The sequence below is a fragment of the Petaurus breviceps genome, unplaced genomic scaffold (assembly GCF_028583685.1).
Source record: "Petaurus breviceps papuanus isolate PSGF00001 unplaced genomic scaffold, PetGlider_PUasm1.0 551, whole genome shotgun sequence".
Classification (NCBI taxonomy): domain Eukaryota; kingdom Metazoa; phylum Chordata; class Mammalia; order Diprotodontia; family Petauridae; genus Petaurus; species Petaurus breviceps.
Window position 1 is genome coordinate 8,127,209 of NW_027186372.1, and position 26,370 is coordinate 8,153,578.

At 41.3% G+C, this 26,370-nt stretch overlaps 1 protein-coding gene across 1 annotated transcript in view; it reads left to right on the top strand.

Moving 5' to 3' along the window:
• Positions 1-25,434, top strand: part of SH3PXD2B (SH3 and PX domains 2B) — a 58,503-nt gene extending 33,069 nt beyond the window's left edge. The window contains exons 7-11 of the mRNA XM_069102368.1: positions 512-629; positions 5,138-5,364; positions 7,393-7,442; positions 8,136-8,261; positions 17,445-25,434. Of these exons, the coding sequence (XP_068958469.1) occupies positions 512-629; positions 5,138-5,364; positions 7,393-7,442; positions 8,136-8,261; positions 17,445-18,992 (2,069 nt within the window). The 3' untranslated portion in view covers positions 18,993-25,434. The remainder of the gene's footprint in view (positions 1-511; positions 630-5,137; positions 5,365-7,392; positions 7,443-8,135; positions 8,262-17,444) is intronic.
• The last annotated feature ends 936 nt before the right edge of the window (positions 25,435-26,370 follow it).

Sequence of the window (26,370 nt, forward strand, 5' to 3'; positions counted from 1 at the left end):
TCTGCTGCCAAATGGATCTAATCCCTCAACACTACAGGCAGCCAGGTTGCCAAATCCAAACGGGAGATTGTCATAGCCACGTGAAACTTTAACCCTTCCTAGCCTGAACTGGATCCTACTGCTTAGAGACTGCCCCACCTTCACTTAAGGCCTGGAAGTAGACCTAAAAGGATGATTCATGGGATTCTAACTGGCCAGGATGTTAGCAATTCTCATAGAGCCCCCAAAGACTTGAGGACTAGCGTATAAAACTACAGGGGCTTCCTTCAGATAAATTTGGGGCATCTGCCTCTTGTTCTCTCCAATGCTGGGTAGAAAAACAGGGGACTTATTAAAAGACTAAAATAAGCTGTCCAGTTTTAATTGGGGCTTGAACAGTTTCTGAAGGAAGGTTTTCTGATCTTATGGGGAAGAAAGAACTTTTTAAAGAAATTTTTCTGTGTGACAAATGACTATCCTCAATGACTCTTTGGGCTGACCCAGTTCTAATGTCATACTTTGTTCCTAACAGAGGAGAAATACACCGTCATTTACCCATATACTGCTCGAGACCAGGATGAAATTAACTTGGAGAGAGGGGCCATGGTGGAAGTTATCCAGAAAAACCTAGAGGGCTGGTGGAAGATCAGGTATTCTTCCCTATCCCCCCTGTGGCCTTAGAGAGGGGATGATTGGGATTTGTCATACTGAATGACACTACATGGGACTCGATGTGTGATGACCTGTGGGGGTGAAACTTTGATGATAATTTCACCGACATCTTTAAGGCCTAAGTCCTAAAAGGAAGTATCTCCTATATGCGTCTCTTCTTAATCATATTCTTGTAATAGACAATCTCATCTTCAAGCATACGCAACCACAGCTTAACAGGAACCAGAAGAAATCCTGGACACTGACTATAGATATTTTTCACAAATGGCAATTCCATTGGAAACTGCCATTTATTTTCTCTTTTTGTTTATTTAGTATTTTATTTTTCCCCAATTACATATAAAAACAATTTTTGACATTTGTTTTTAAAATTGAGTTCTGAGTTCTCTCCCTCCCATCCCACCCCACTTCATTAAGAAGGCAAGCAATTTGATATACATTATATGTGTGTAGTCATGCAAAACATATTTCCGTATTAGTTATATTGTAAAAAAGAACATAGACCAAAAAAAAAAACTTCATGAAAAATAAAGTATAAAAAGTATGTTTTCATCTGTATTCAGATACTATCAGTTCTTTCTTTAGGAATGGATAGCATTTTTCAAAATAGGTCCTTCAGAATTGTCTTCAGTTCATGTAAGTCTTTCCAGGTTTTTTTGAGAGCATCCTGCTCATCATTTCTTATAGAACAATAGTCTTCCATGCCATTTATTTTCAACCCTACTTCAAGTAGGGAACACTGCATAAGCATAGTCCAAATCCCCTAATAATAATGTTATGAATGTTACTGTTGTTGAATTTACATGGTACTCTGCTTTACAGAATATCCCCCCTATATTGGCCCAGGTGGGACAGTTACTATCCCCATTTTACAGATGGGAAAACTAAGACACAAAAAAGTCAAATGACTTTCCCAAAGTTACAAAGCAAGATGGCAACAGCACCAAGATCTCCTGACTCCTAGGCCAGGTCTGACTCTAGATCTCGACTTCAGCAATAGTGCTGTGCATCATTGTGAGAGGAAGAGAAATCCCAAAAGAGAAAGTTGGAGGACTAAGCAAGGGAAGATGTTTTTCTCAGAAGTGATAGCGTTCTGTAAAGAATTCTCTCCCACTATACAAAAACATTGCTTTTGAGGGCCCCACCCAGAGCTGGGCGGATTGCTTTTCCCTATTTCAGGCCAATTGAGAATCCCTTAGGTATTAGAGCTGGCATCCAGTGGCCCACCCTCCCCCTTCACCAGCCCAGGTTACTTAGACTTCACCCCAACCTTCCTCACAATGCTTCTTCCCCTCTTCCTCTCCTTCTGTATTCTAACCCTGCCCCTTCCACAGGGATCTCAGAATCCCTGCTCCATTTTGACCCTTAGGCCTGCTCCCTGTTTGCCACCATGACCTGGACCAGAGTAGGGAGCAAGGAGGTGGCAGGGGAAACCCCTTCAAACTACTCACCCTGAGAGCCCACACCCCTCTGCTGCACCCAATGGACTCCTGGGTGATCTCCAGGCTTTTCCACTCCCCTTCATGTGTCGTCTTGATCTAATTAGAAGGCATGCTCACTGAGAGCAAAAACTGTCATCCTTTTCTTCTTGTATTTCACACATAGTAAACACTTAATAAATGTTTTCTAATTCATTCATCACCAGAAAAACTGATGGTATCATCAGCCCACTCTCCTTTTTTGGCTTGGATTTTATTTAAATTTTTTATAAATATCCCTTAATGATATTAAGCTATAGTTTTCTTTGTTTCACAGTGGTTTAAGTCTTAGGACTATATATTCGTCTCATAAAAAAGAGTTTGGTAAAGTGTTTCCTTTCTCAGTTTTTGAGAATTTGTGTAGTATACTTTTTAAAAGTTTAATAGAATTCACCTGTAAATTCATCTCAACAGTCCCCTTTGGCCATCAGCCCTTTTAACATTAAGCCCATTTTAATCCTCTGATTCTTGGGCCACTGGCCAGTCATCTGTATCCTTCGGATACACAGCCCACCCTTGCTTTTTCTCATATGGCTTCCTGGGGTACACCGGCTAATCTCTGCTGCCCCCTTATTTGATTGCCCTCTGATAGAGAAGAACATTGGCAGAATGACTGATGTGATAAGTGGTTTTACCCACAGAGCCTACAAGTTCTCCTCTTTGACTTCTTTGTATATTTTCCTACTGTTTGGCTTCTCTGTAGGGATCATACCCAGTACCTAAGTAGGTGTTTGACAGCAGCAGATACCACTGAGTGGTGCCACATTCTTATACCTAAGTTGATACTCAGGAATGGAGACACCCATGTAGCTTTAAGATGTATTTGGGCATGAGGGAGAGGAGACCTTGATTTTCTTCAACCTGACCTGACCCCCACAGCCCAGGCTAGGCAGGAAATATGTAGCACGTGGCACCAGAGCCATGAGACATCAGCAGCAATTAGTGTATCTTATACGGTTCAGAGCACAGGGGCACTCAGGCACTTGCTAGCTGACATATTAATAAATTCGTTCCACCTCTTTCTTCTTTCTCTTCTCCCTGCTTCCCCTCTTTTCTTACTTTGTCTCTCTTGCTTCTTCTTCTGCAAATCTGTTATTCCATTTCTTTTTCCTCTCCCTTGTTTCCTTTCTTCTTTGCCTGTACCTTAGCAGTGGCACGCAAGGGCATTGATTGGCACCCTTATCAAGGCTAAAGAAGTCTTCTCTTTCTACATGAGACCTTTCCTGATCCCCTTGTTCCTAGTGACCATCCAACCCTACCTCAAAACCATCTTCTATTTCATATAAATGTGTTATATAGTGTTATACAAATTACCTGGTACAAAGAAAAATTATTAAATTTATTGACTTACACAATAAACCTTACAACTTTTATCATCCTTAAAAAACGAAGTCTGACTGAAAAAAAATGATAATTGGGTGTTGGCATCTAGAAGGCATAGTACTTCCCCTCAGCTGCCAAAAAGAAAAAATACTTCCCAGAATTTGCACCATTGATGGTAGCTTTGCCTACTGTTTTTGGGACAGGAAGAGCTCAGGATGGACTAGGGTTATGCTGGTAAGTAAAATATAGTGCTTGAGTTGTTTGGTTTGTCCTCTTAATAAAACTGACTCAAGCCAAACTTTTGGAATTAGTCAGCAGTGGCCTTGGGAACTGGGATAGAGTTTGTAAAGGTTGGAAGAGGGAGGCTATGAGTTTGCTGTTACTCCTGTAGGTCTAGGTTTGCAGGGTTGGTCCTTCAGAGACTTTATTTCTTCCAAGGCATTCTGCCCACAGTTCAGGAATCAGCCACTAAGAGAACTATAGTGCCTCTCTATGTATGATTTCTCTTGAAAGGGTGTAACTTGGCATTTTATAACATGAAATCCCATGGTAGCCTGTGATTCCTTTAGTTCAGAGCAAAAACAAAATTCTTTGACTTTATTTTACTGTTGGAAAGAATAGACCTTGGAATGAAAGAGGGCTCTTTTCCTCTATTCACCTATTTAAGATGACTAGATATTCTCAACACAATATGTTTTTATCTTCTTGTCCTGCTTCCAGTTTTTTAAGTCTGTTGGTTGTTTTTTTTTTTAACTTTTGAACATCTCAAAACATGATTAAACAGACTATAGCCAGGTTTTTAATCTGAGATTTTGTCCACTGATGGGTCTAAGCAAATCATCTTTACTTGTAGAAGGACCTTGGGCAAATGGGATCAATTCCATATCTTCACCTACAAATTTATTGGGTTGCCATTTGGAAGGCCTACAATGACTTTCTGTGTGCATCAGTTACAGGGACTGAATTGACCTCTGTAGCAGAGGGAGTCAAACAGTTGTTGAGTTTGTATTTGACTTTAAGTCAGCAGACTGATTTCTGAGGACCTCAAGCCCTTCGTAACTTAATGAAATGAAGCCAGACTGGAAGCACTGTCCCATGCCTTGCTTCAGGCCCTGGACCAACCTGTCTATCCTATGAGGACATGTAATGGTGATTACATATAACTATAGCTAATATTCTTATAGCTCTTTACAATTTACAAAGCATATCATATAACGTTACCTAATCTGACCCCTTAAAACAGCCCTTTGAAATGGGTACTTGAGTATTATATTCATTTTACAGAGGAGAAAATTCTGCCGCAGAGAAATTAAATTACTTATCTAAGATCAATCAGGGCATGGAGGTCATATGGTGGGAGGGTTAGGAATTCAAACAAATGTCTTTTGTCTTTAAGACTCATGTCCCTTTTTTATACTATATTAGGCATCTTCTAAGCAGTAACGATTTTTCTCCTGTTCCTAGTGACTATTCCCTCTTATTATCATCTCTTTATCATTTATTATTATATTTAAATTTTGTATTTATTATTCTCTTATTATCACCTCTTTACATAAGTTGAATTCATTATTCTTTTCAGGCTTCTAGCCATTAGGATTTGAGGTGAATTTAAAAGATTGAAGAGGTTTCCCCTCTGGCACAGGGAAAGTATGATGTGAGCTCACTGAAGATATTTCTTTTTCTAGATTTCAAGGTAAAGAGGGCTGGGCCCCTGCCTCCTACCTGAAAAAAGGCGGTGGAGAGCTGTTTGCTCAGAAGCTAAGCTCTGGGTCGCCAGCCCATTCATGCACTGTCGACGTGGATGGCATTTCCCGGCAGCAGAACTCAGCAGGCAGAGAGAAGGATGTACTCAACAACCAGAGAGATGGAAGGTTTGAGAGCCGCACAGGCCTAGATGGTGACATCAAGCAAAGTGAGTGATATCCAGCAGGATAAAGAGAAACTTTGTCATGTTCAGTTCATTCTAATAATAATAATAACTTAACTTTATAATGTTTAATGCTTTTTTTAAATGCACTGTCATAGGACTTATTTTATTTAAACCTCACAACCCTATTAATATTATTGTCCCCATTTTTCAGATAAGAAAACTGAGCTTTTGAGAGGTCACGTGGTTAATGGCAGAACCAGAACTTAAAACCTAGTTTCCTGTTATCTACTAATTTCACTGCCCTTTCAGGGACCACATCTATGTGCCTTATGAAGAAAGGATTTAGTTAGGAAAAGGATTTACAACTATTAGAGAAGAAAAGTTCTTTTTAAGGACTTTTAAGAAAAGGCCTAGTTAGTTTCACTTAAGTATTTCTGCAGGTTGTTGTGTTGTTGGGGAAAAAAATCTCTTAGCTTAAACTAGAGCCATGACCTTCCTACCACGTATAGAAATACTGCCTCCATTTGGTAATACCTTGGTCCCAGATGGACTATTTCCCTCTCCCCATTTATTTTTGCTTTTATGCTCTTGATCATCATTTACTGGCCCTATTTATACAAAGTTCTTGCATCTAATTGAATGTAAGCCCAGTGAGGGCAGGGACTCTTTAAATTTTGTCTTTGCTTTCCCTGCACCTAGCACAGTGTCTGGCATATATACTTGCTGACTGACTCATTGATTAAACCTCTGACTTTTAGCTACTGAGAATCCCCCTTTCCCCCCAATAGCCATGACCAACATTCCATTCCAGTTTGGCTGTACTGGGTGGAGAAAACACTTTGTTGTCCTAGATCTTCGGCTATGCTGATCAGGCTTAAGGATGAGGGAAGGGAAGAAGGATGCATGGAAAGTATTCTACCTCAGAATGCTGGAAGTCAGAGCAGAGGATATGCTAATGTTAAGATCATAATGGTGGATCATAGACCTAGAACTGAACAAACCTCAGAGGCCTTGAAAAAGAACAAGGAGGAGGAAGAGGAAAAGGAAGGAGAAAAAGGAAAAGAAAGAAGAGGAGATAGAGGAGAAGAAAAGGAAGATTACCAGTTACTGAACATACATTGTCTCATTTGATCCTCACAATAACGCCATAAAGTTGGTGCCTATTATAGGAAATTGAACCAAAGAAAATAAGGGACTTTCTCCAGGGTCACACAGATCCAGCTGCAATTCTTCCTAAGAAGGATCTATCTGCTACAGTGCCTAGCTCCCTCTAGCTTCCTTGTGTGAGGAAACTGAGGCCCAGGGAGAGTAAGTGACTTACCCAGAGGAAGGTATAAAAGCATGGTATTCTCTGCTTCCTTCCAATTAAATCTTAAATTTAATTCCCCTTAAGGTTTACCTTATCAGCCATCATCTATACACTGTAGCACCCATTCCGGCATTGCTAAGCAGGAGTCTTCAGTGAAAATCCGCTCCGTAGCACCAGTCTCCAATGGTCCCTGTCAGTGTAGGCTCTTGAAGCTTGGTATTCATAAGGAAAAGGTGAGACCTTTCACCTATGGAGACTAGTAATTTCTCTTCCTCTCAAATGTATTGGGAGTGGACCTTTTCTCTCTCCCTTCCACAGCTTTTTTCCTTGCTATTGGAGTGGGAATTCCAGAAATCTCTTTCATTTCAGAATAGACAAAGGCTTGTGATTTATTTCATTTTGGGAAAAAGCAGTGCTGGTAAAGTGGCATGAGCCTGAGCTGAGAGAGAAAGTTCAAGGGAAGGGTATGGGTGATCTTGCAGGAGATCGTTGATTCTTCCCAGTTAGAGTTTTTAACCTAAATTTCTGAATAATTTAGGATATTTTCACTCTAGTTAGCATTGTAATTATTTTTGTGTCTGTTTTATTTTATTATTTAAGGATCCTTGAGTGTCAGCAGCCCTGGTTTCTTTCTTATTTTACTTTTTTAAACTTTCTATCTTCCCTCTGTGTGTTGTGCCTAGCTGGTGTGCAATAAATACGTGTTGAATTTGGGGTATTGCCTTTTGAACTAGAATATAATAAGACATGTTTCTCCACAGGATCGCCAAAGATGAGGCAAAGACCCCCTCCTCGAAGAGACATGACCATAGTAAGTAAAACCCTTGCCCTGGGGAACCAGGCCCTTATGTGAAAGGCTTGTGTTGTAGGGCAATCCTTTATACTTAACATATAGTTTTTATATTCAACAAAGCATCATCATAGGCATTATTTCATTTGGTTCTCACAACAGTTCCAACAATACCCATACCAGGTATAGTAAATGTTTTTTAAATTAAATCCTACTTGACCTTTAAGGAAACGGGTTTAGAGACAATAAATGATTTGCCTAAGGTCACACAGGATATTAGTGACAAAGTGAAAATCAAGACAGAGACACACCTTTGACTTTTAGGCTAGATCTCTTTCCAATGGATAAAATATATAAAGTTGTACCCCGCCAGATGAACAAAAACCAAACTTTGGACAAAAAACAATTCCATAATGCCATACTAATTTCCTCTGTTCGTGTTCTGATTGTTGCCTCCAGGCTAATAGAAAATTTCTAATTCCTTTTTCTCTTAAAAAAAAGGATCAGTGTAGCCCTAGAGTTGCCTTAGCTTTCCACATTCCTCCCACATAACCTCAGTTGAAAAGCTTCTGATTCACTCGTAAGATCAGAAATCCAGCATATCTCTTTAGAACCAGGTCACATTTCAGTTGAATCCCACCAAATTACCAATTGTGTTTAAACTTTTAGTAACACACTTTACATTGAAGTTAGTGTTCTGTTTAATTCCCTCAGCCTCGAGGTCTGAACCTGCCAAAACCCCCTATCCCACCCCAAGTTGAGGAGGAATATTACACCATTGCTGAGTTCCAGACAACTATCCCCGATGGAATCAGCTTCCAGGCAGGACTGAAAGTCGAGGTGAGTGTTCCTGACCTTTCCTTCCTACCTACAGCCTGCTTTTTCCTCCTTTGACTTCTCTTCCTTCCTCTGTCCTCCCCTCCCATCCTCTCACCTTCCTTCCCTCTTGCCTGAACAATTCCCTGAAATGTCTCTTTCCTCTGAATACTATTCCTCATCTCTCTGGATGTCTCTAGAAAGTTAAGGTATTTGTAATTCTTTCAGAGATTTTATGTAGCCACATGCTTGGAAATCCCTTGATAGGTGAGAATAACAACAAAGACCCCTTGCTTGGCAGCATACATTATAGATGCCAGAGGTGACACTTGAGATGGGCCTGGCATAGTCATTACTCCACAGTGAGGGTACACTGACCCAGCTCTCCAACAATACAGTTTTTGGAGTCAGCCTTCACCACCTATCCATGCCTCCTTTTCTCGAAACATTTCTCTCCACATTCATTCTCCCCATCATCAGAAAATGAGAACAACAGGGTATCAGGTAGACAACTTGGCATGCAGGTTCAAAAACATTCTCTCTCTCTCTCTCTCTCTCTCTCTCTCTCTCTCTCTCTCTCTCTCTCTCTCTCTCTCTCTCTCTCTCTTTCTCTGTCTCTCTCTCTCTGTTTCTCTGTCTCTCTCTCTCTCTGTCTCTCTCTCTCTCTGTCTCTCTCTGTCTCTCTCTCTCTCTCTCTCTCCCCTCTCTCTCTTCCCCTCTCTCTCTTTCAGACACACACCATCACAGATAGGAAATAGGCAGAAAGAAATGGCACCATGACATCTACTGTTGTCAGTTCGTCACTTCCCATCATCATCAGCAACAGTTGCAGAAAGATCTCTTAAGTAATAACTTAGGTGCAGGGTGCTTTCAAAAAACAAATAAGAAACACAATCCCTGCCCTCAGGGAGCTCCCACTCTACAAAGAAGCAAAACCCACTTGTGGTTGGTAGCTGCTCTTACTGCCTGATTCTACAGAGTCTTCAACAACGAATCCGGCTTCTGCTGGGTACCATGTGGGTACCATGGGCTAATACTGATCTTTCTCATTAGAAAGAAATCTTATCTGTGCCCACCACTGGTTATTTAGGAGAAGAGGTGGGAGGAGTAGGAAAAAATTATATCATTTTTATATCTATTATCAACTATTTTCCATTTCCAAAAGATTTCTAAAGGTGATCTCATTTGACCCTCAAAAGAAAGCTACTACTATTCCCATTTGAGATATGAGGAACCTGATTCACAGTTGGTGACTAAGGCCAGGTTTTCTAGCTAGTAAGCAGTAAAATGGAGACCAGAACCCTCAGCATCACTTCACAACGTTCCATGGCCTCCCTGTGTAGCAGCATCCCCTCTGTGTAGATTATTTTCTTTGACTGGTAGAAACTGAAGTCCTCCAGGCAGCACTGTCTCTAACTAAAAAGAAATGTATTTGCAATTATAAACAATCGTTATGTTATAAAATTATAAATTATAAAATACAGCCTATAGACAGCTTAACTGGTACTTCAAAGACTATTATTTGAGACCTGGAAGGTTCACAAGTGACACCAAATCCATATCTGTAGGCCTTAATAATCCCTACCAAGTTCCTGTCCTGCATTTCCAACTGTCTACTTATCATTTTCTTCTGGATTTCTCACCATAACAAAAAATGAACATGTCTAAAATCCAACTCCTCTTTTCCCCTTTACTAGATTTTTCCTACTAACTTCCATATTTCTGTTAATGGAACTGTCATTCAGTCACATAACCTTAGAACGTCCCAGTAATCTTTTACTCACACAGTAGTATCTATTTTCCTTTAAAGTATTTCTTGCATCCTTCTCTTCCTTTCTAATGCCACTGCAAAGTGAGGCTGGTGACCTTGCACAGCCCTCCTTCCCTCAGAGTCATGTCTTCCTCTCTCTGATTTCATGGTCCTCTTTGAGAACAAACATTAGCCTGTGAATAGCCCAAGCTGCCTGAATGGGGACCCCGCCAGCTGGATAACTCAGTTCTCCCTCTTCCTCTTCCCATCCCTCTCCATTTCCTCTCCAAAGGAAGGTAAAGTTTGATGGCCACAAGCTGCCTAGTTAATTTAGGGCTTACTGGCTAGATTTCTTTCTCAAAGGCCAAATTTTAAACCCATTTCACTCCAGAGCTCATAGACTGGACAACAGAAGTTCCATGCCCAAGCACCACTTAATGGCTATTTATTTTGGACGTAAATAATTTTGGACGTGAATGTAAATAGTAACCCTGAGGGTCTTCCCCTCCCAGTTTGATTTTTTTTTTATTAAAGTCCCTTGATTCACTAATTAAAGAGGCCTATTCACTGAATGGGTGTTACCTCACTCAAAGTAAGAACCTGAAAAGACCTTAGCCTAAAAGGGCCAGGGTCTCCCATTGCATCCTGGGCCATCTCCGGTCATACTGATGAATATCTGATCAACTGGACCCAGATGGCTCTGGAGGAGAAAGTGAAGCTGGTGACCTTGCACAGCCCTCCTTCCCTCAAAGTCACGTCATCTTCTCCCTGATGTCATGATCCTCTTTAAGAACAAAGGACATACACCACACAAGCCACCACCTCAGTTCGGTTCGGTTGCTAAGCTACAGCTTGGGCAGTGGCCACACCTGGGTAAAACCATCTCAGCAAACGGCTTTAAACCAGATTGAGGGTGACCAACAGGCTTCAAACCTAATGGTGAGTTAGGAGGATGTCTACCCCAAGCTTGTGAAGACTTTCCCTAGCAGAGTGGGTGGATGAGAACAATTTGTTCCAAAGGCCATGACGTGGCTGAAACAGGCATTGTGGAGCACTTCAGCTTGATCAGACATGCAAGATGCCAAGGTTATCCACTGCATCACAGGCCATTACCCATTGTCTTGACTTTTGTCCTGCCAGTGGACTTTGATGATTCCAGAAGAGGTGAGGCTGACAACTTTACACAACTCTGCCTCGCTTAAATCCATCTCGCTCTCAAGTTAAGACATCACTTTGTTGTTCTTCAGAAGTGAAGGATGAACAGCACTTCTTCCTTTCTGATCCCACTGCTACCAGTGGGTTTCAGGTTTCAGTGGGAAAATTCAGGTTTTCATTTACACCCCTCCACAGATTATCACACAGGACCTTGCACAAAATAGGGCCTTACTAAAAGTTGAATCAATGTGAGTTAAACTTTTCATGGATCCCTTTAGCAGTCATAGGTCAGTCCCCTGGACCCCTTCTCAGAATCATATTTTTAAATACATAAAATATGTAGAATTATAAGGGAAAGCAGTTATATTGAAAGGATTCAAGTATTTTTTCTTTTTGATTAAGTAACTAATTTTTAGTTTTCAACATTCACTTCCACAAGATTTTGAGTTCCAAATTTTCTCCCTATCTCCTCTGAGAGGGTGGGGTGGGGTGAAGGCCCCAAGATGGTATGCATTCTGATTACCCCTTCCCCCCTTCTGCCCTCCCTTCTATCACTGCCCCTTCTCTTGCCCTCTCCCCCTTCTATTTCCCTGTAGGGCAAGATAGATTTCTATACCCCATTGCCTGTATATCTAATTTCCCAGTTTCATGTAAAAAACAATTTTTAACATTCATTTTTAAAACTTTGAGTTCCTTGGGGAAGCTAGGTAGCACAGTTAATAGAGCACTGGCCCTGGAGTCAGGAGGACTCGAGTTCAAATCCAGTCTCAGCCACTTGACATTTAACTAGCTGGGTGACCTTGGGCAAGTTACTTAACTCCAATTGTCCTGCTTTCCCCCCTCTTTTATTTTTATTTTTTTGCTTTTTGGAGGGGGAAGGCAGGGCAATTGGGGTTAAGTGACTTTCCCAAGGTCTCACAGCTAATAAGTGTTAAGTGTCAGAGGCTGGATTTGAACTCAGGTCCTCCAGACTCCAGGGTTGGTGCGCTATTCATTGCGCCTCCTAGCTGCCCCCTTCTCCCCTCTTTAAAAAAAAAAAAAGAACTTTGAGTTCCAAATTCTCTCCTTCCTCCCCATCCACCCTCATTGAGAAGGCAAGCAGTTCGATATAGTTTATATTCAAGTATTTTTGAAGCAAGTTCTTGCATCCCAGTTTAAGCACTCCTATCTGATATCTCTGCCTCCAGAGTCTCCTCATTATAGCTCGTCTAGCATACCCCCAACAAGTTCATCTCTCTTAAGTACCACTTCATATTATTCCCCACTCAAAAATCTTGGACTCAACCATAATCCGTGGAATAAAGTTTAAATATCTGAGCCTGGCATTCAAGGCCCTCTATATTCTAGCCCCAAGCAGAGTAGCGTATAGCGCAGGGGATCACCTTCACTACAGTAGCAATCTCAATAGGGCTTATTTTCGGGGGAGGGCTAATTTTAGAGGAATCTTACACAGTAAGGGGAGGGCTTATTTTCGGGATAGGTCTTATTATCAGGGAAACACGGTAATGTATTTACACGAAATTTTTTATATCCCTTATGCTTCACAATATATCCTACTCTTCTTCCCCCCAGAGTTCTATCCCTTATAACAAAGAATATGAAAAATGGGGGAAAGCAGTTCAACAAATAGCAAATTGCCAGCACACCAACCAATCTGGCATTGTATGTGATGGTTCACACCCATAGTCCACCTCTGCAAAGATGACATATATTCTCATACTTCCCCTTTAGGACCAAGAACCTTGTAAGACTCTTGTCACTGTTTCCCACACATCCTCCAAGAAGGCCCACCCAATGTTCTGAGGACCTTTCTCTAGTCCTGTCTTTCTGAAAAATTATTTTAAATTAAGCAAGTAATTTAAAACTAAATGTTGAACATCAGTGTGATGTTCAGTAATTAAATTTGCTTAATAGCGATTTGCAATGAATTATTAAATTCAACACAATATCAAGATAACTTTCCAGTCCCTCCCTTTAAACCTCTGCCAAGATACTTTATCCATTGTAATTCACTTTTCCAACTATATGGTAGTCGTTAATGGGTATTCTGTTTTCTGGTTCGCTTTTTCATTTCACATTATTTCATAAAGTTCTTTCTAAATGTTTTTGTAATTGCCAGTCTATATTTTTATTACCATTGGACTCAAGTTGCTTCCAGGTTTGTTTGGTCCTTTTAAGTACTGTGAAAATTTTAATAGCTCCCTTATTATTTGTTTTTAATAACTTTCAGGATATAGTCCCAACAATGGGATTAATGGGTCAAATGACAGGGTTATTTTTGTTGAACTTTTATTGCATAATATAGGATTGGGTAAGTTGGAAGTTCCACCAGCAATGTATGAGTGTTTGTTATTGTTCACTCATTCCATTATGTCTGACTCTTTGTGAACCTATGGACCACACTGTCCGTGGAGTTTTCTTGGCAAAGATACTGGGATGGTTTGCCATTTCCTTCTATTAAGGCAAACAGAGGTTAAGCAACTTGCCCAGAATCACACAGCTAGTAAGTCTCATGCCACATTTAAACACAAGTCTTCCCAACTCCAGGACCAGAGCTCCATCCACTGAGTCATCTAACTCATTAAGTATGAGTCTCTTTCTTTTGTTTTTTCTTCTCTTTTTTAAGGCAGTCAGGGTTAAGTGACTTGCCCAGGATCACACAGCTAGTGTCTGAGGTCAAATTTGAACTCAGGCTCTCCTGACTCCAGATCCAGTGCTCTATCCACTGCACCACCTAGCTGCCCCTAGAGTTTCAATTTTTTTGATTATGGTTACCAATTCGATGGCTGTGAGATGGACCTTCAGAGTTGTTTAAGTTATATCTCTTTGATTATTAGTGAGGTTGCAGTTTGTGTTTTCTGTTTTGAAGCTTGGTGAGCTCCTCAGCTGGCAGAGATTTAATTACCACCTCTTTGTTGATGATTCTCAAATCTGTCTTGCCCCAGTCTCTCTGCTGACCTTCAGCCTCACACTCCAACTGCCTTTCAGACATCTCCAACTGGATGTCCAGTAGACATTTTAAAGTTAACGTGTCCATTACTACGCTCATTATTTTCACCCTAAGCTCTCCCTACCCTCCCCAACTTCCTCATTACTGTCAAGGGCACCACTATCCTCCCGATCCCTCAGGATCACAACCTGGGTGTCATCTCCAACTATGTTACCTCCAAGGCTTGTCGATTTCTCCTTTGCAATAACTCTTGAATATTCCCCCTTCTCCCCTGTGACATTGCCACCATTCTGGTACAAGCCCTCATCAACTCACACCTAGACTATTGCAATAGCCTAGTGGTGACTCTGCCTACCTCAAGGCTCTCCCCACTCTAATCCATCCTTCATTCAGCTACTAAAGTGAATTTCCTAAGGCACAGACCTAACCAAGTCACCCTTCCCTCCACTCAATCAACCCTACTAGCTCCCTATCACCTTAAGCATCAAATACAAAGTCTTTTGTTTGGCTTTCAAAGTCCTTTATAACCTACCTCCCTCTTACCCCCACATATCCTTCCAAACTTCTTATACCTTATAGGTGTATACTCTTCCATTCAGTGATACCACATCAGCCATGTTCCATGAAGATATCCCCTCTGGTTCAGGGATTTTCTCTATCTGTCCTTTATACCTAGAATGTTCTCCTTTCCTATCTCTGTCTCCCACCTTCCCTAGTTTCCTTAAATCTCTACTAAAATTCCATCTTCTCCAGGAAACTTTGCCCAGCCCCACTTAATCCTAATGCCCTCCCTCTTTTCATTATTTCCTATTTATCTTTTATGTAGATTATTTGTACATATTTGTTTACATGTTATCCTCATTCGGTTGTAAAATCCTTGAGGGCAGAAACTGTCTTTTTCCTATATCCCTAGCACTTAGCATAGTGCTTGACTCATAGTAGGCGCTTAATAAATCTTTATTGACTGCTTTACTGAACTTATCCATCCTGGACTGGAAATTATCTTTGTAATTTTTTTAACTTTTCCTTACATATTTTAGATAACAGATATTTAATCTCACATTTGTCATAAATATTCCCCCCAATCTGTTGGTGATCTTTAACTTTTAACTATGTAGTTTAATTGTATAGAAAAATAAATTTTAACGTAAGTAAAGCCTTTCTATCCTGGTCCCAAAAATTCCTTTTACTTGTTGAATAGAAAAAAAAAAGTCTTACCCCTCGACAGCTTAGGCAAATACATTATTCCATTTTTTTCATCTTTTTATAGTTTGGGTTTTTTTGTGTATTTTAAGTTTCTCATCCAGATGGAATTCACTTATATATGATGTGAGACATTAGCATAAATCCTTTTTGCTAAATTGCCAGCTGACTTCTCCAAGTACATTTATTAAATAGTGAATCCTTCTCCTAGTTTTTATTTGTATAGATTTATCAAACACTTATCTTTGGTACACCTGTAGTTGCTGTCTAGACTCCATTTCATTGATATATTTCTGTATTTATTTTTTCTGGTAGCAGATGGTTTTATGACAACCACTTTGTAATGTATTTTAAGTCTGGACTTCCTCTAGTTCTTTTGACATTGAAAGAGTGTCTAAGTGGAGTGTGTGGGCTATCTATCACTTGTCCCTTGCTCTTTCCATGTGGCTGGCCCATCTCCTTTTCTGGTCATATATATCTCTGTTGACGTCTCTCATGCCTACTACTCCTTCTGTCGTGGAACTTTCGGTGTAGTATGTTATATTCTATTCATATTCACCTCCGACCTCTCCATTGCCAGTAATATATCTTTAAAAATTGCAATTGACTGTGTTGGGATTTTTCTTTTGATTTGATACAATTTAGAGCATCTTTTCTCAACCCAAAATCTGCCTTGCCCTGCTAACATAAATATACTATTTACTTCTTTCTGTTCTGTTCTTAGCAACTTTAGAATAGCAGCTCAGCCTGACTCGAGGATTAGGAATTAGGTGCCAGCACTGGGAGGGCATTTATGGAGGAAAGAAAGAGTGGATCCTTTGAAGTTTCTGAGTTTAAGAGGTAGCATCATTTGGTAGTCAAAATTTTGCATATGGTAAAAATTTGCAGCAGATTGGTAGATAGGAAATACTCAAAATGATAGAGTAATGATAGAAGCTCATTGAAATTCATTGAATATGTATTTTGTTCATACTATTTCTAGCCCTCTGCATATCCATTTTTAATTTTAAAAACTTCATTTGTTCCTTCCTAATGAATAAATAATGGAAATTTCTCAAAAGTTATGATGGGAAAAACATATTATTACTTGCATACAAGGGGCATTTAGTCATTAGTAGTATCAAAGTAATAGGATGTAATCAACTTAATAGAATATAAATGCCTTGAGGGCCAGAACTCATTTTCATTTTATCTTTGAATTTCTGATGCCTGGAGTAGTGCCTTATACACAGTATGTTCTTTTTTGTTGTTCCTTTTTCATTTTTCTACTGCACAGTGTCCTAAAGTTATGTATTCATACGTCTATTAACTATTAATTAAGTGACATTGATATGCATTCCATTTATTTCAGTCAGTCAATAAGTATTTATTCATGCTACATAGTATATATTGTAGCATGCTGTGTGCCAGGCACCAGGAAAACAAAGGAGAAAAATAATGCCTGCCCTCTATGACCTTATATTCTACTGAGGTATTACAGTGTTTTCACAAATAAGTAGGATATGTACAAATAAATAGAAAGTAATACTAACACTCCAGAGAATGAGAAAAGACTTTTTAAAGGATGTTTTGCTCTAACTAAGCCCCAAAGAGAGCTAGGGGATTCTTTTTCCTACCTACTTCTGTATTGTTGGGGCACTACTCACTTTTCTACATAGCATACGTGTACAGGGCTATGTTTTGTTAGAGATATTCCATTAATGTCAATTAAGTTAATTTCTGTGAAATTAATGCTATTGTTTCATTGGTATCAATTATAAGATTAGAAGTGGGTTCGGGAATTGGGGGTGGAGAGAGAAACTCCTTTTAGACCAAACTGAAAATATTGTCAAAGGAGGGATTGAAATAACAGGCAGTTCTGTGCTGGCTGGAAGTTAGAGTGCCTTGTAGCAGTTCTCTGTTCCTTTGAAGCATTTTTTTTAACATTTCAGCATCTCACCTCTCTAGTTAAATACCAACACACACATGCATACATGCACACACACATGTGCATGCACAGAATCCTGAGCTCTAAGAATTCCCCCATGCCTGCACATGCCCTAACTCCAAAAACACAACTCCTAATATTTTGATCCTGTTGGAATCTCCCTTAAGTTAAATGGTTGTAAAGCCACTGTTACTAAGTTATCTGTTCTTTTATACTTTTCAGGTGATTGAGAAGAACCTAAGTGGCTGGTGGTATATCCAAATTGATGATAAAGAAGGCTGGGCCCCAGCAACGTTCATTGACAAGTACAAGAAAACGAGCAATGCCTCAAGACCCAACTTCTTAGCTCCCCTGCCCAATGAAATGACACAGCTCCGCCTCGGGGAGGCTGTGGTGGAAAATCACACCGGCCACGAAGCAACTGGCCCCTCTCGGCCTTTGCCTGAGGCACCACACAATGGCATGGACTGTGGCATACCTTGGTCAAAAGAATGGAAGGGTAAGGAGGGCCATCGGAACATCTCTTTAGATATGGCTGCATCAGCTGGGTACGAGGAGATCTCTGACCCAGACATGGAGGAGAAGCCCAGCCTCCCGCCACGGAAGGAATCAATCATCAAATCAGAAGGGGAACTGCAAGAGAGAGAGCGACAAAGGATGGAGCAGCTCAGAGGGTCCCCCAAGCCTCCTGGAATGATTTTGCCCATGATTCCACCAAAACACATGCCCCCCCCAAGAGAAAACAAGAAAGCAGAGCTGAAATCCGATAAAGGCAAATCATTCCAGCAGAAAAATGAGATGGGGCTAGAGTGTGGGCACAAAGTTCTGGCCAAAGAAGTAAAGAAGCCAAACCTCCGTCCCATCCTCAAACCCAAAGCCGAACAGCCTGAAGATAAACCTGAGTCTTTTACCCAGAACCCCTTCTTGAAGTCTAAACCTCAGGTTAGACCAAAACCAGCTTCTTCCCATAGGACAGAGCCTCCTCAAGCTGAGGACAGGTTGGACATCTGCAACCTCAGGAGCAAACTCCGACCTGCTAAGTCTCAGGAGAAGTCATCAGAAGAGGAGAATCATCACCCAAGTGGAGCTCACGATGTCTCCTTCTGCAACAGTGTGCTCCCAGGGGAGGCTTCCAGCAGGCCTCTGGAGCGAGCCGTGGTAGACACCAAACTCACACCCAAACAGGACAGTCTCATGGCAAAGGACATTTCCTCTAAAGTCCCCCCAAGGTCAGCAAAGACGACTGATCCCATGCCCAAGAGTAGCCCTCCCCCTTCCAAAGATTCACCACAGCAGAGACCAGTAGTACCTCCTCGGAGGCCACCACCTCCCAAGAAAACCTCCTCCTCTCCCAGGCCCCTTCCTGAGACCAAAGTGCCACATCGAGAGGTGAACGAAGTCAAAGCTGCTCCGGCTCTTGGCCGACCCATGCTTGTCCCTCCAAAGGCCAAACCTTTCCTACCTGGTCCAGGAGGCCAGGAAGAGGTCAAAGCAAAAAGTGGGCTCGGACCAAAAGCAGCAACCAAGCTAGGAGAAGTGAGGGAGAAGACAGCTGCTGTACCTTTTCCTGCTGTGGAAGTTCCCAAAGACACATTATATGTGGCTATGGCCAACTTTGAAGGGGATGAGGAGACCAGTGGCTTCCAGGAGGGGACTGTGTTTGAAGTCCGTGAAAAGAATAGCAGCGGATGGTGGTTCTGCCAGGTCCTAAGTGGAGCGCCTTCTTGGGAAGGCTGGATTCCTTCCAACTATCTAAGAAAGAAGCCATAGTTCCCACTGTCCTTGTAGGATCCATCCCACCAAGATCTCCATTGGTTTCACCTGGGTATTTAATTAGCTTCTTAACTTATCGTTTTCTACAAGGCTTTAAAAGGAAAAGATGCCAGAGTGCATTGGGCTTTCTCTTGATTCCTAAACAGGAATGATTATGGAGAGGCATCCCCCAGCCTCAATGCAATTTAATTCAGTTCCTTGGCAGTCAACCCTCTTGTAGGAGATTCATTCCATTTTCAGTGGTAGTCTCCAGACCAAATGGCCAACTCTGATCCTTTTCCTCAGTATCTTCCATCTGTAATACGAGGGGGATGGATGAGACCAAGGTCCCCACTAAATGTTTTCAATTACTCATAGAAATTACTGCTTTAAGTGGGGGAAATGGGTTCTTCTTGGACCACAAGCAGCTAGCTGTTCATCCAGTAGCTCTCACATAACATCCAACAACCAAGAACCAGGAGCTACCCTTTCCCCAGATTATGCTGGTATCCAGAATGTAACTAGCAAAGGCACTGAGATACCAGATCCTACAGCAGACCTCTGTGCACCAAAAAGTTAATCAGCCTTGATCAGATATGAAGCCAGGCCCAGTATCCCAGGATAGGCCTTGCTATGATTCCCCTTTTGCATGATCCAAGTTCACCTTCTCCATTTAGCTTTTTCTAAAAGCCTCTCATTCCCGTTTTTGTGGTTTGCAGAAATACCTGCTGCCATAAAGGGCCTGTGTGCTTTTTCTAATCTTAACAGGTCTTTCCTTCATTAAGGTTATGGTCATATTTGACTTAGTGAGGGACAATCTTTACTCACATGCCATGGAAGTGGAAGAGGACAAGGACAGAAGTCCGCTAAACCTGCCCTTTTTTTCCCTTTTTTGTTTGTTTGTTTTTGCACTCTTGAGAAAGCTTTATGTCCTAGAAGGGTGATTCCCACCCTCAGGCAGCACAGCATTCAGTACATGCTTTGGACATCACTTTATCCCAGGGTTACCTAGAGCTGGTATCAGCTACCTTTTTCTTTCAGTATGGTGCTGTTCAGATATGGGAACCTGTCCTTCATGGGCAGCCCAACTCTAATTGGGGAATAGAGGAAGAAAGGCCCCAAAATAGGAATTGACAGCTAGCTGATGCAAGCTAGGGCAGTGGAGCCATTTGACTGCCAAAAGCTATGAGAAAGGGTTCTACATGTTCCTGCTTCTACACTGGTCACAAAACCCTCCCTCTACCATCGCATCACTTTTTCTACTTACCACTCCTCCTTTTTCCTGAATATTTCTCTCAATATCTCCCCCGATTGTTCTTTAGGATTCCAGAAGGAATAGTTATGTGTTAAGTACACAACAACATAGGAGCAAATGATCATAGCTTAGTGACATAGCTGCAAGAATCCCATGATGTTGGCAAGACAAAAGGCAGGGATTCAGTAAATACTGCAGCGTTTGGGGGTGGGGTGGGGGCAATGGGAAGAAGGGATAAGGTCATAACCCCTGAATGACTAGCCTCATGAATCCCCAGCTCAAGTCAAGAAATCCTCATTAAGTGCCTACTTTGTCCCATGCATTTTGTTAGGGGCTGGGAAGACAAAGGCAAAATAAAGCAGTCCCTGCTCTTAAGGAGCTTACACTCTGTTGGAAAGTCTACATGTACAAAGAAAAGTATATACTAAATACAAGCTAATTGGATGGCTGTGGTGAGAGTGCTAGTAGCTGGGGATATTAGGAAAGACTTCCTGTAAGAGGTGACATTGAGCTGAACTTTGAAGGAAAGGAAAAGGGATGCTAAGAGATTGAGGTGGGTGAAAGTTGCCCTTCAGTCCATTGGACGGTGGCAAGAGGTTAGCCCCAATTAGACTGACTCTCACTCCTCTCAATACTCCACATCTGTAAAGCATTGAGTTTTCCAGGATTTTTGCATCTGTTATCTCACTTGGCCCTCATAGCCTCGTGAGTTAAGTTGGGCAACACTTATTTACCTCACTTGACAGATGAATCACAGAGTCACATTTTATTAATGTCACTCAGCCAATGTGTGTGATCACCAAGATGAGAACCCAGCCATCCTGACTGGTAGTCCAGAGGAGACCAGACTGTCCCAGCTCAAAAGAAACCCGAATTAGGCAGCATGATTTCTTGGGGAAAGTGATAGGTGTGGAGTCAGACCACCTGGGTTTGAATTCCAGCTCCACCACTTAATAACTGCATGAACCTGGCCAAGTCATTCAACATCTGTGTGCCTCGTTTTCCTTGACTGTAAGAATGAAAGGGTAGGACTAGATTATCTTCAAGGTACCTTCCAACTCAGAATTTCTGATCCCATGATCTCTTGGGGAAGGACAAAAGGGATAAGGGCTTCAGGTGAGAGTTGATACATGTGAAAACAGGAATACACATTCCTTCCTATATAGCTTGTTTCTAGGAACAAGCCAGCACTAGACTACCCCTTTCACTGTGTTAATGTTGATTTTCTTGGAAAGACAGCTCACCATACACATTCTAGATTAAATGGCTATAGGTACAAAAGTTCATTCCTTTATCCTTAATACTTCTGGATGTGTTGCTTTATTAAAGAAGTGGCCATTAAAGGTCCTTAGACAGGAAAAAAAGACTTTAATCTGCATTTTCCCTGGATTCCACAGTGCATGTTAATCTCATGTCCATTATTCATCCCTTAGTCTAAGGGATGTGTGGCCCTGGGGAATCTACTACCTGGTGCCCCAGGACTAAGGGATTTGAGTGTTTCTCCTATTCCTGACTGGCGCCATCTAGCTGCTGCTTCAGAAACCACTTGAGAATATAAGATAAGCGAGGAAGATAAAGGGAGAATAAAGAATCCTAGCAACTCTGAGAGTAACCTCTGCAAGTCTAAGCATTCAGATCCCCTCTGTCATTCCTAGACCCCAGTTATCAGAGAAAGTTTGATCAGTGTTGTGCTAATTTTTTATAAATGTTCTTTTTGCTGGCTTACCTGGTGCCTTCCTCAATTTGGCTTCATTTTGGAAAGGAAAACCACATATTTTGTTACAATCTTGCTTCCTAGTTTCATTCATCCATTCACCTAATACTTACTGAATGCTTATTATATGTAAGACACCATGCTAAGTGCTATGGCAGATACATATGTGAATAAGACCAAATCCTTGGCCTTAAGGATCTTTGAGGTTTCTGCCAACCTCAGGTGGTTTGACTTTCTGTCAGTCATTCCGCAGCAGGTATCTATCCAAGGGCAATTGAACTGCCTCCCTCTTCATCTGTGTCCTATGGATTTTATTGCAAATTGAAGTTATTGCCTTGTGTGGTGATCCTCTAACTGGTGTCAGCTACATCAGAAGCCACATTTCCTTACTTTCTGAAGCAGCCTTTCAGTTTGACTCTACGGCCCAGGTCCTCATTTCTCTTTTCTATTTTGTTTCACTAATGGATACTTCCCCAAACAGGTGGAGATGGAGTTGTTCAGTGTAGTCTGATGCTATGACTGAGGTCTTTTCCACTCTTCCTCGGTGATATGTTTACATAATCCACTGTGATTATTGCAATAATTTCAAGGATCTGTAATTTAGGGTGGCATGGGTACTCCTCCACTAATACTGATTGTGACTCCTCTCTGCCTTGGAAGATGGTCTTCATGAGTTGCCATGGCTGAAAAATCCACCATGCTTCAGTCTCCTGGGTGATGAGCCTCTTGTAACATAGCCAAGACAGTCTTTGGATCAAAGACATTCATTCTGTCAGCAAGACTCTTTGTGACTTGCAGGAAATGGTCAGCAGTTGACTCAAAAATGCAGTCTTCAGTTTGTTGTGAAAGTAGATTTGGAAGGGCTATCAGCAATGTTTTTATGAAATCTTTTTAAAAAATCAAATGAACAATAATCTTATCATAGAGACTTTACATTCCCCAAACAGGTCAAAGACAAGTTAGCTTTTGGTATAACCTGATATCCTGCACTGAACCAAAATTCCAAGCTAAATACCAACTCAAGGCACAGAATGTGATTGCATTTCTGTATCCCAGTTTATCAAACTATGTCAAATGCTTAATCTCAGATCTGCTGTACTAAAACTGCTTGGGGTGAATCTCCATCATGAAACTACTAGTTTCTCTTTTAGCCTCAGTTTTAATACCTCTTTGACGAGAATATTTTCCACATTAAGTTGTATTCCCAAGCAATGTTGTACAATGGAAAGAGCACTGAACTTGGAATCGAATACCTGAATTCAAATGATAGTCTTTGTGGCCTTGAGCAGCTCATTTTTCTTGGCCACAGTTTCCTCTTCTGTAAAAAGAGGTCATTGGAATAGATGATCCTTCCACCCCCAAATCTATGACTCTGTGATCATGTACCACCTACTTTAAAGAAAGTTGGATCTATATCCTTGAACAAGCTATTTCTTTTAGTGTTAGGGCACTGGGGGATATTAGAAAGTCCATTGGGCTCTAAGTCCAGCAGATCTGTAAAAAACACTAAATTGGATCTGCCTCAGTAGGGACTCTTCCTGTTTGCCTCCTGTAATTTTCAAAGTGGAGCTCTTAGACTTAAAATACTCCTGAGAGTATAGAGCACAAACAGCCCACTTAGGATTCTTGCCAAGGAAAATTCTCAAGAGCAAACTCTCCACCAGAAGACCAATCAAAGATGGAAAACCAATTGCCATAAAGTTCATTTTTAAAAGGTCATGCCACAAATCACATAGGTATGATAGTGGCAGTCGTGGTTCTTAGTTTATCTACCACTATATGATAGTCAGTGAGTATTTTCTTCCTCTTGTTTACCACAGAATAGAAGGCACAGTTCCTGCCTTCCAGGAGCTTACATTAAGTTGTGGTCAGGACCACATGGAAAATATGCAATTCATGTCATGGCTGCTGTGCCCTTAGTCTAATTTTGCTTTGTTTTTCCTTCCTGACTACTGCTGCTGTGACTAATTGATATTGAGCTCCCCTGAATCATAGTAGGGTCGTTTTTTGTTCTTTTGACTGTTAAATTGGGTACCAAACAAGACTTAACCTGCAGCTTTTCTCCTGATTTCCTTAGATCTAGTTTCCCAGGCCCACCTCTTCTAGACTTATATATGCTGCGACAAGTCAATAATACCAGAGACCAAAGATTGCCTGTTACCAAACCCCAAAGTCTGATTTGGTAGGAAAAGAATGAGACATAGAAATTGCAATGGCCACATTGGCATCATTGATAATGGTTCCGTGAGAACTGTTCCATTCTTTGACTTGGTAGAGCTGTTCTTAGACCTTCCTCCTACTCACACCCCTAAATCTCCACTTCTGGCAACCAGTGTCAGGAGTACTGATGTCTGAGGACACCCCCCCAGCAGTACCTGCTTCCCCAAGACAGTCCTGTTGAATCTGTGGCCCAGACTAGGTGGATCCATGATCCATACCTAAACCAGGAGCTATCAACTGCTAATTTGTGCCATCAGTATTTTTCAGATCTAGCTAACTGCATAGTTTTTTTTTTTTTTTTAAGCAATCGGGGTTAAGTAACTTGCTCAAGGTTACACGGCCAGTTATTATTTCTGGGTGTGGTGCTGAGTATCTGAGCCCGGATTTGATCCAGGTCATCCCGACACTGGAGCTGGTGCTCTTACTCGCTGAGCCACCTGGCCGCCCCTAAGCAATTGGGGTTAAGTAACTTGCTCAAGGTTACACGGCCAGGTGTTTCTGGGTGGGTGCTAAGTGTCTGAGCCCGGGATTCGATCTCCAGGTCTTCTCAACACTGGAGCTGGTGCTCTTACTCGCTGTGCTACCTGGCCGCCCCTAGCTAACTGCATAGTATTTCACTTTTTCAGCAGGGAAAGTTAATTTTAAGTAGTTCTCTGCTGACTTCCTTTGCTCCAAGGCCCCTAGTGTGGCCCTGTGTCTTGTTAAAACATTCCATGTTCCATCCCGTTTCTGACCCCTCAATTCCAGATCAAGCATCCTTAACTCCAAATAAGGACAAGAGGCTAGATAGAGCCTCTGTTATCCCAAGGAAGGTCTTTCAAAGGCCTTTCCTTAGTGACATAGAAGAGCAATAGTTGTTGCTTTTTTGGAGGAAAAAAGGGGACACAATTTATTACGTTGATTACCAGCAATAAGAACAGCCCCCCTCCTATAACCTAGATCAGGAACTTGAGTATATCCAATCTCATTTCTCTTAACCCTTAGGGAATGAGTCCTGCATGGACCGAATATAAACACTTTGTGTGTTTCATAGAATAAAGCTGAAGAATCTTGGCAATTTCAGTACTCTTACTCAACAAATGAATTCTCTGATGGTTATTTTTGTTTGTTTCCTTATAATGCAAACTTATATAAGTATATATGTGAGGGGGAAGGGGATCAGAACATTAACTGTAGCATGTGTATGTAGGCTGTATACTTCACCGTTAGATTTTTTTTCCTTTTTTTTTTTTTAAATAAAATGCTTGACTGGTTTCAAGCTTCATTGTGAATGCAGAGTCTGTGTATTTTATTTGGCCAAACTAAAAAAAGACATAAACGATAGGAGAGAAGGCACACACAGAGGTAGCTTTGTGCCCTAGGATATGTGGGAAAGATGGTCAATCTGGTGGTAAATTATACATGCTCCCCCACATGGATGCTTTTCTGGGATTCCCAGAAATTTACACAAGACTGTCACTGGCACATTTACTGGGTACATGACGAATTCTTGTGGTAAGAAAACACATTTGCCGGTTCCCTTTTGTCTTCTTTCCTGGAGGTCCCCTGATCATTGCAGTGAAGGGAAGAAACCCATGCCAGTTGAGGTTTATAATGGAGGAAAAAAATAATATGGTAGAGTGGAGAGAAGACTGGCTATGGAATCAGAGAACCTAGGTTTGAATCTTGCCTTTAATGCTATTTGTGTGACCTTAGGAATGTTAAAATTTCCTAGGTGTCCATTTTCTCATCTATAAAAATGAAGGGGGCATGGCAGAGAGGGTAGAGTCTACAGCCTCTAGAATTCAAAACCCATTTCTGCTGATTACAACCTGTGTGACCCTGGCAAATCACTTAACTGCCCTAGTTTTCTATGTCCCTGTCTTTAAAATCAGGGGAATGAACTTGAGAATAATAAAAATAGCTAACATTTTTAAATCTACATTTATTATTTTATGTTTTAATAGTTTAACATTAACACCTACTATGTGTCGGTGATTATGCTGAGCACTTTACAAATATCTCACTTGATCCTCATAACAGTAAGTAGTAGGTGCTATTATCCCCATTTACAGATGAGAAAATTGATGCAACCTTTCCCAGGGCGACACAGCCAGTAAAGGAAGCCACATTTGAACCTAGATCTTCCTGACTCCAGGCCAAGTGCTGTACCTATGGTGCCGTCTACCTATTCCTGACGTCTGAGAGAGCTTCCAGCCCTGGATATA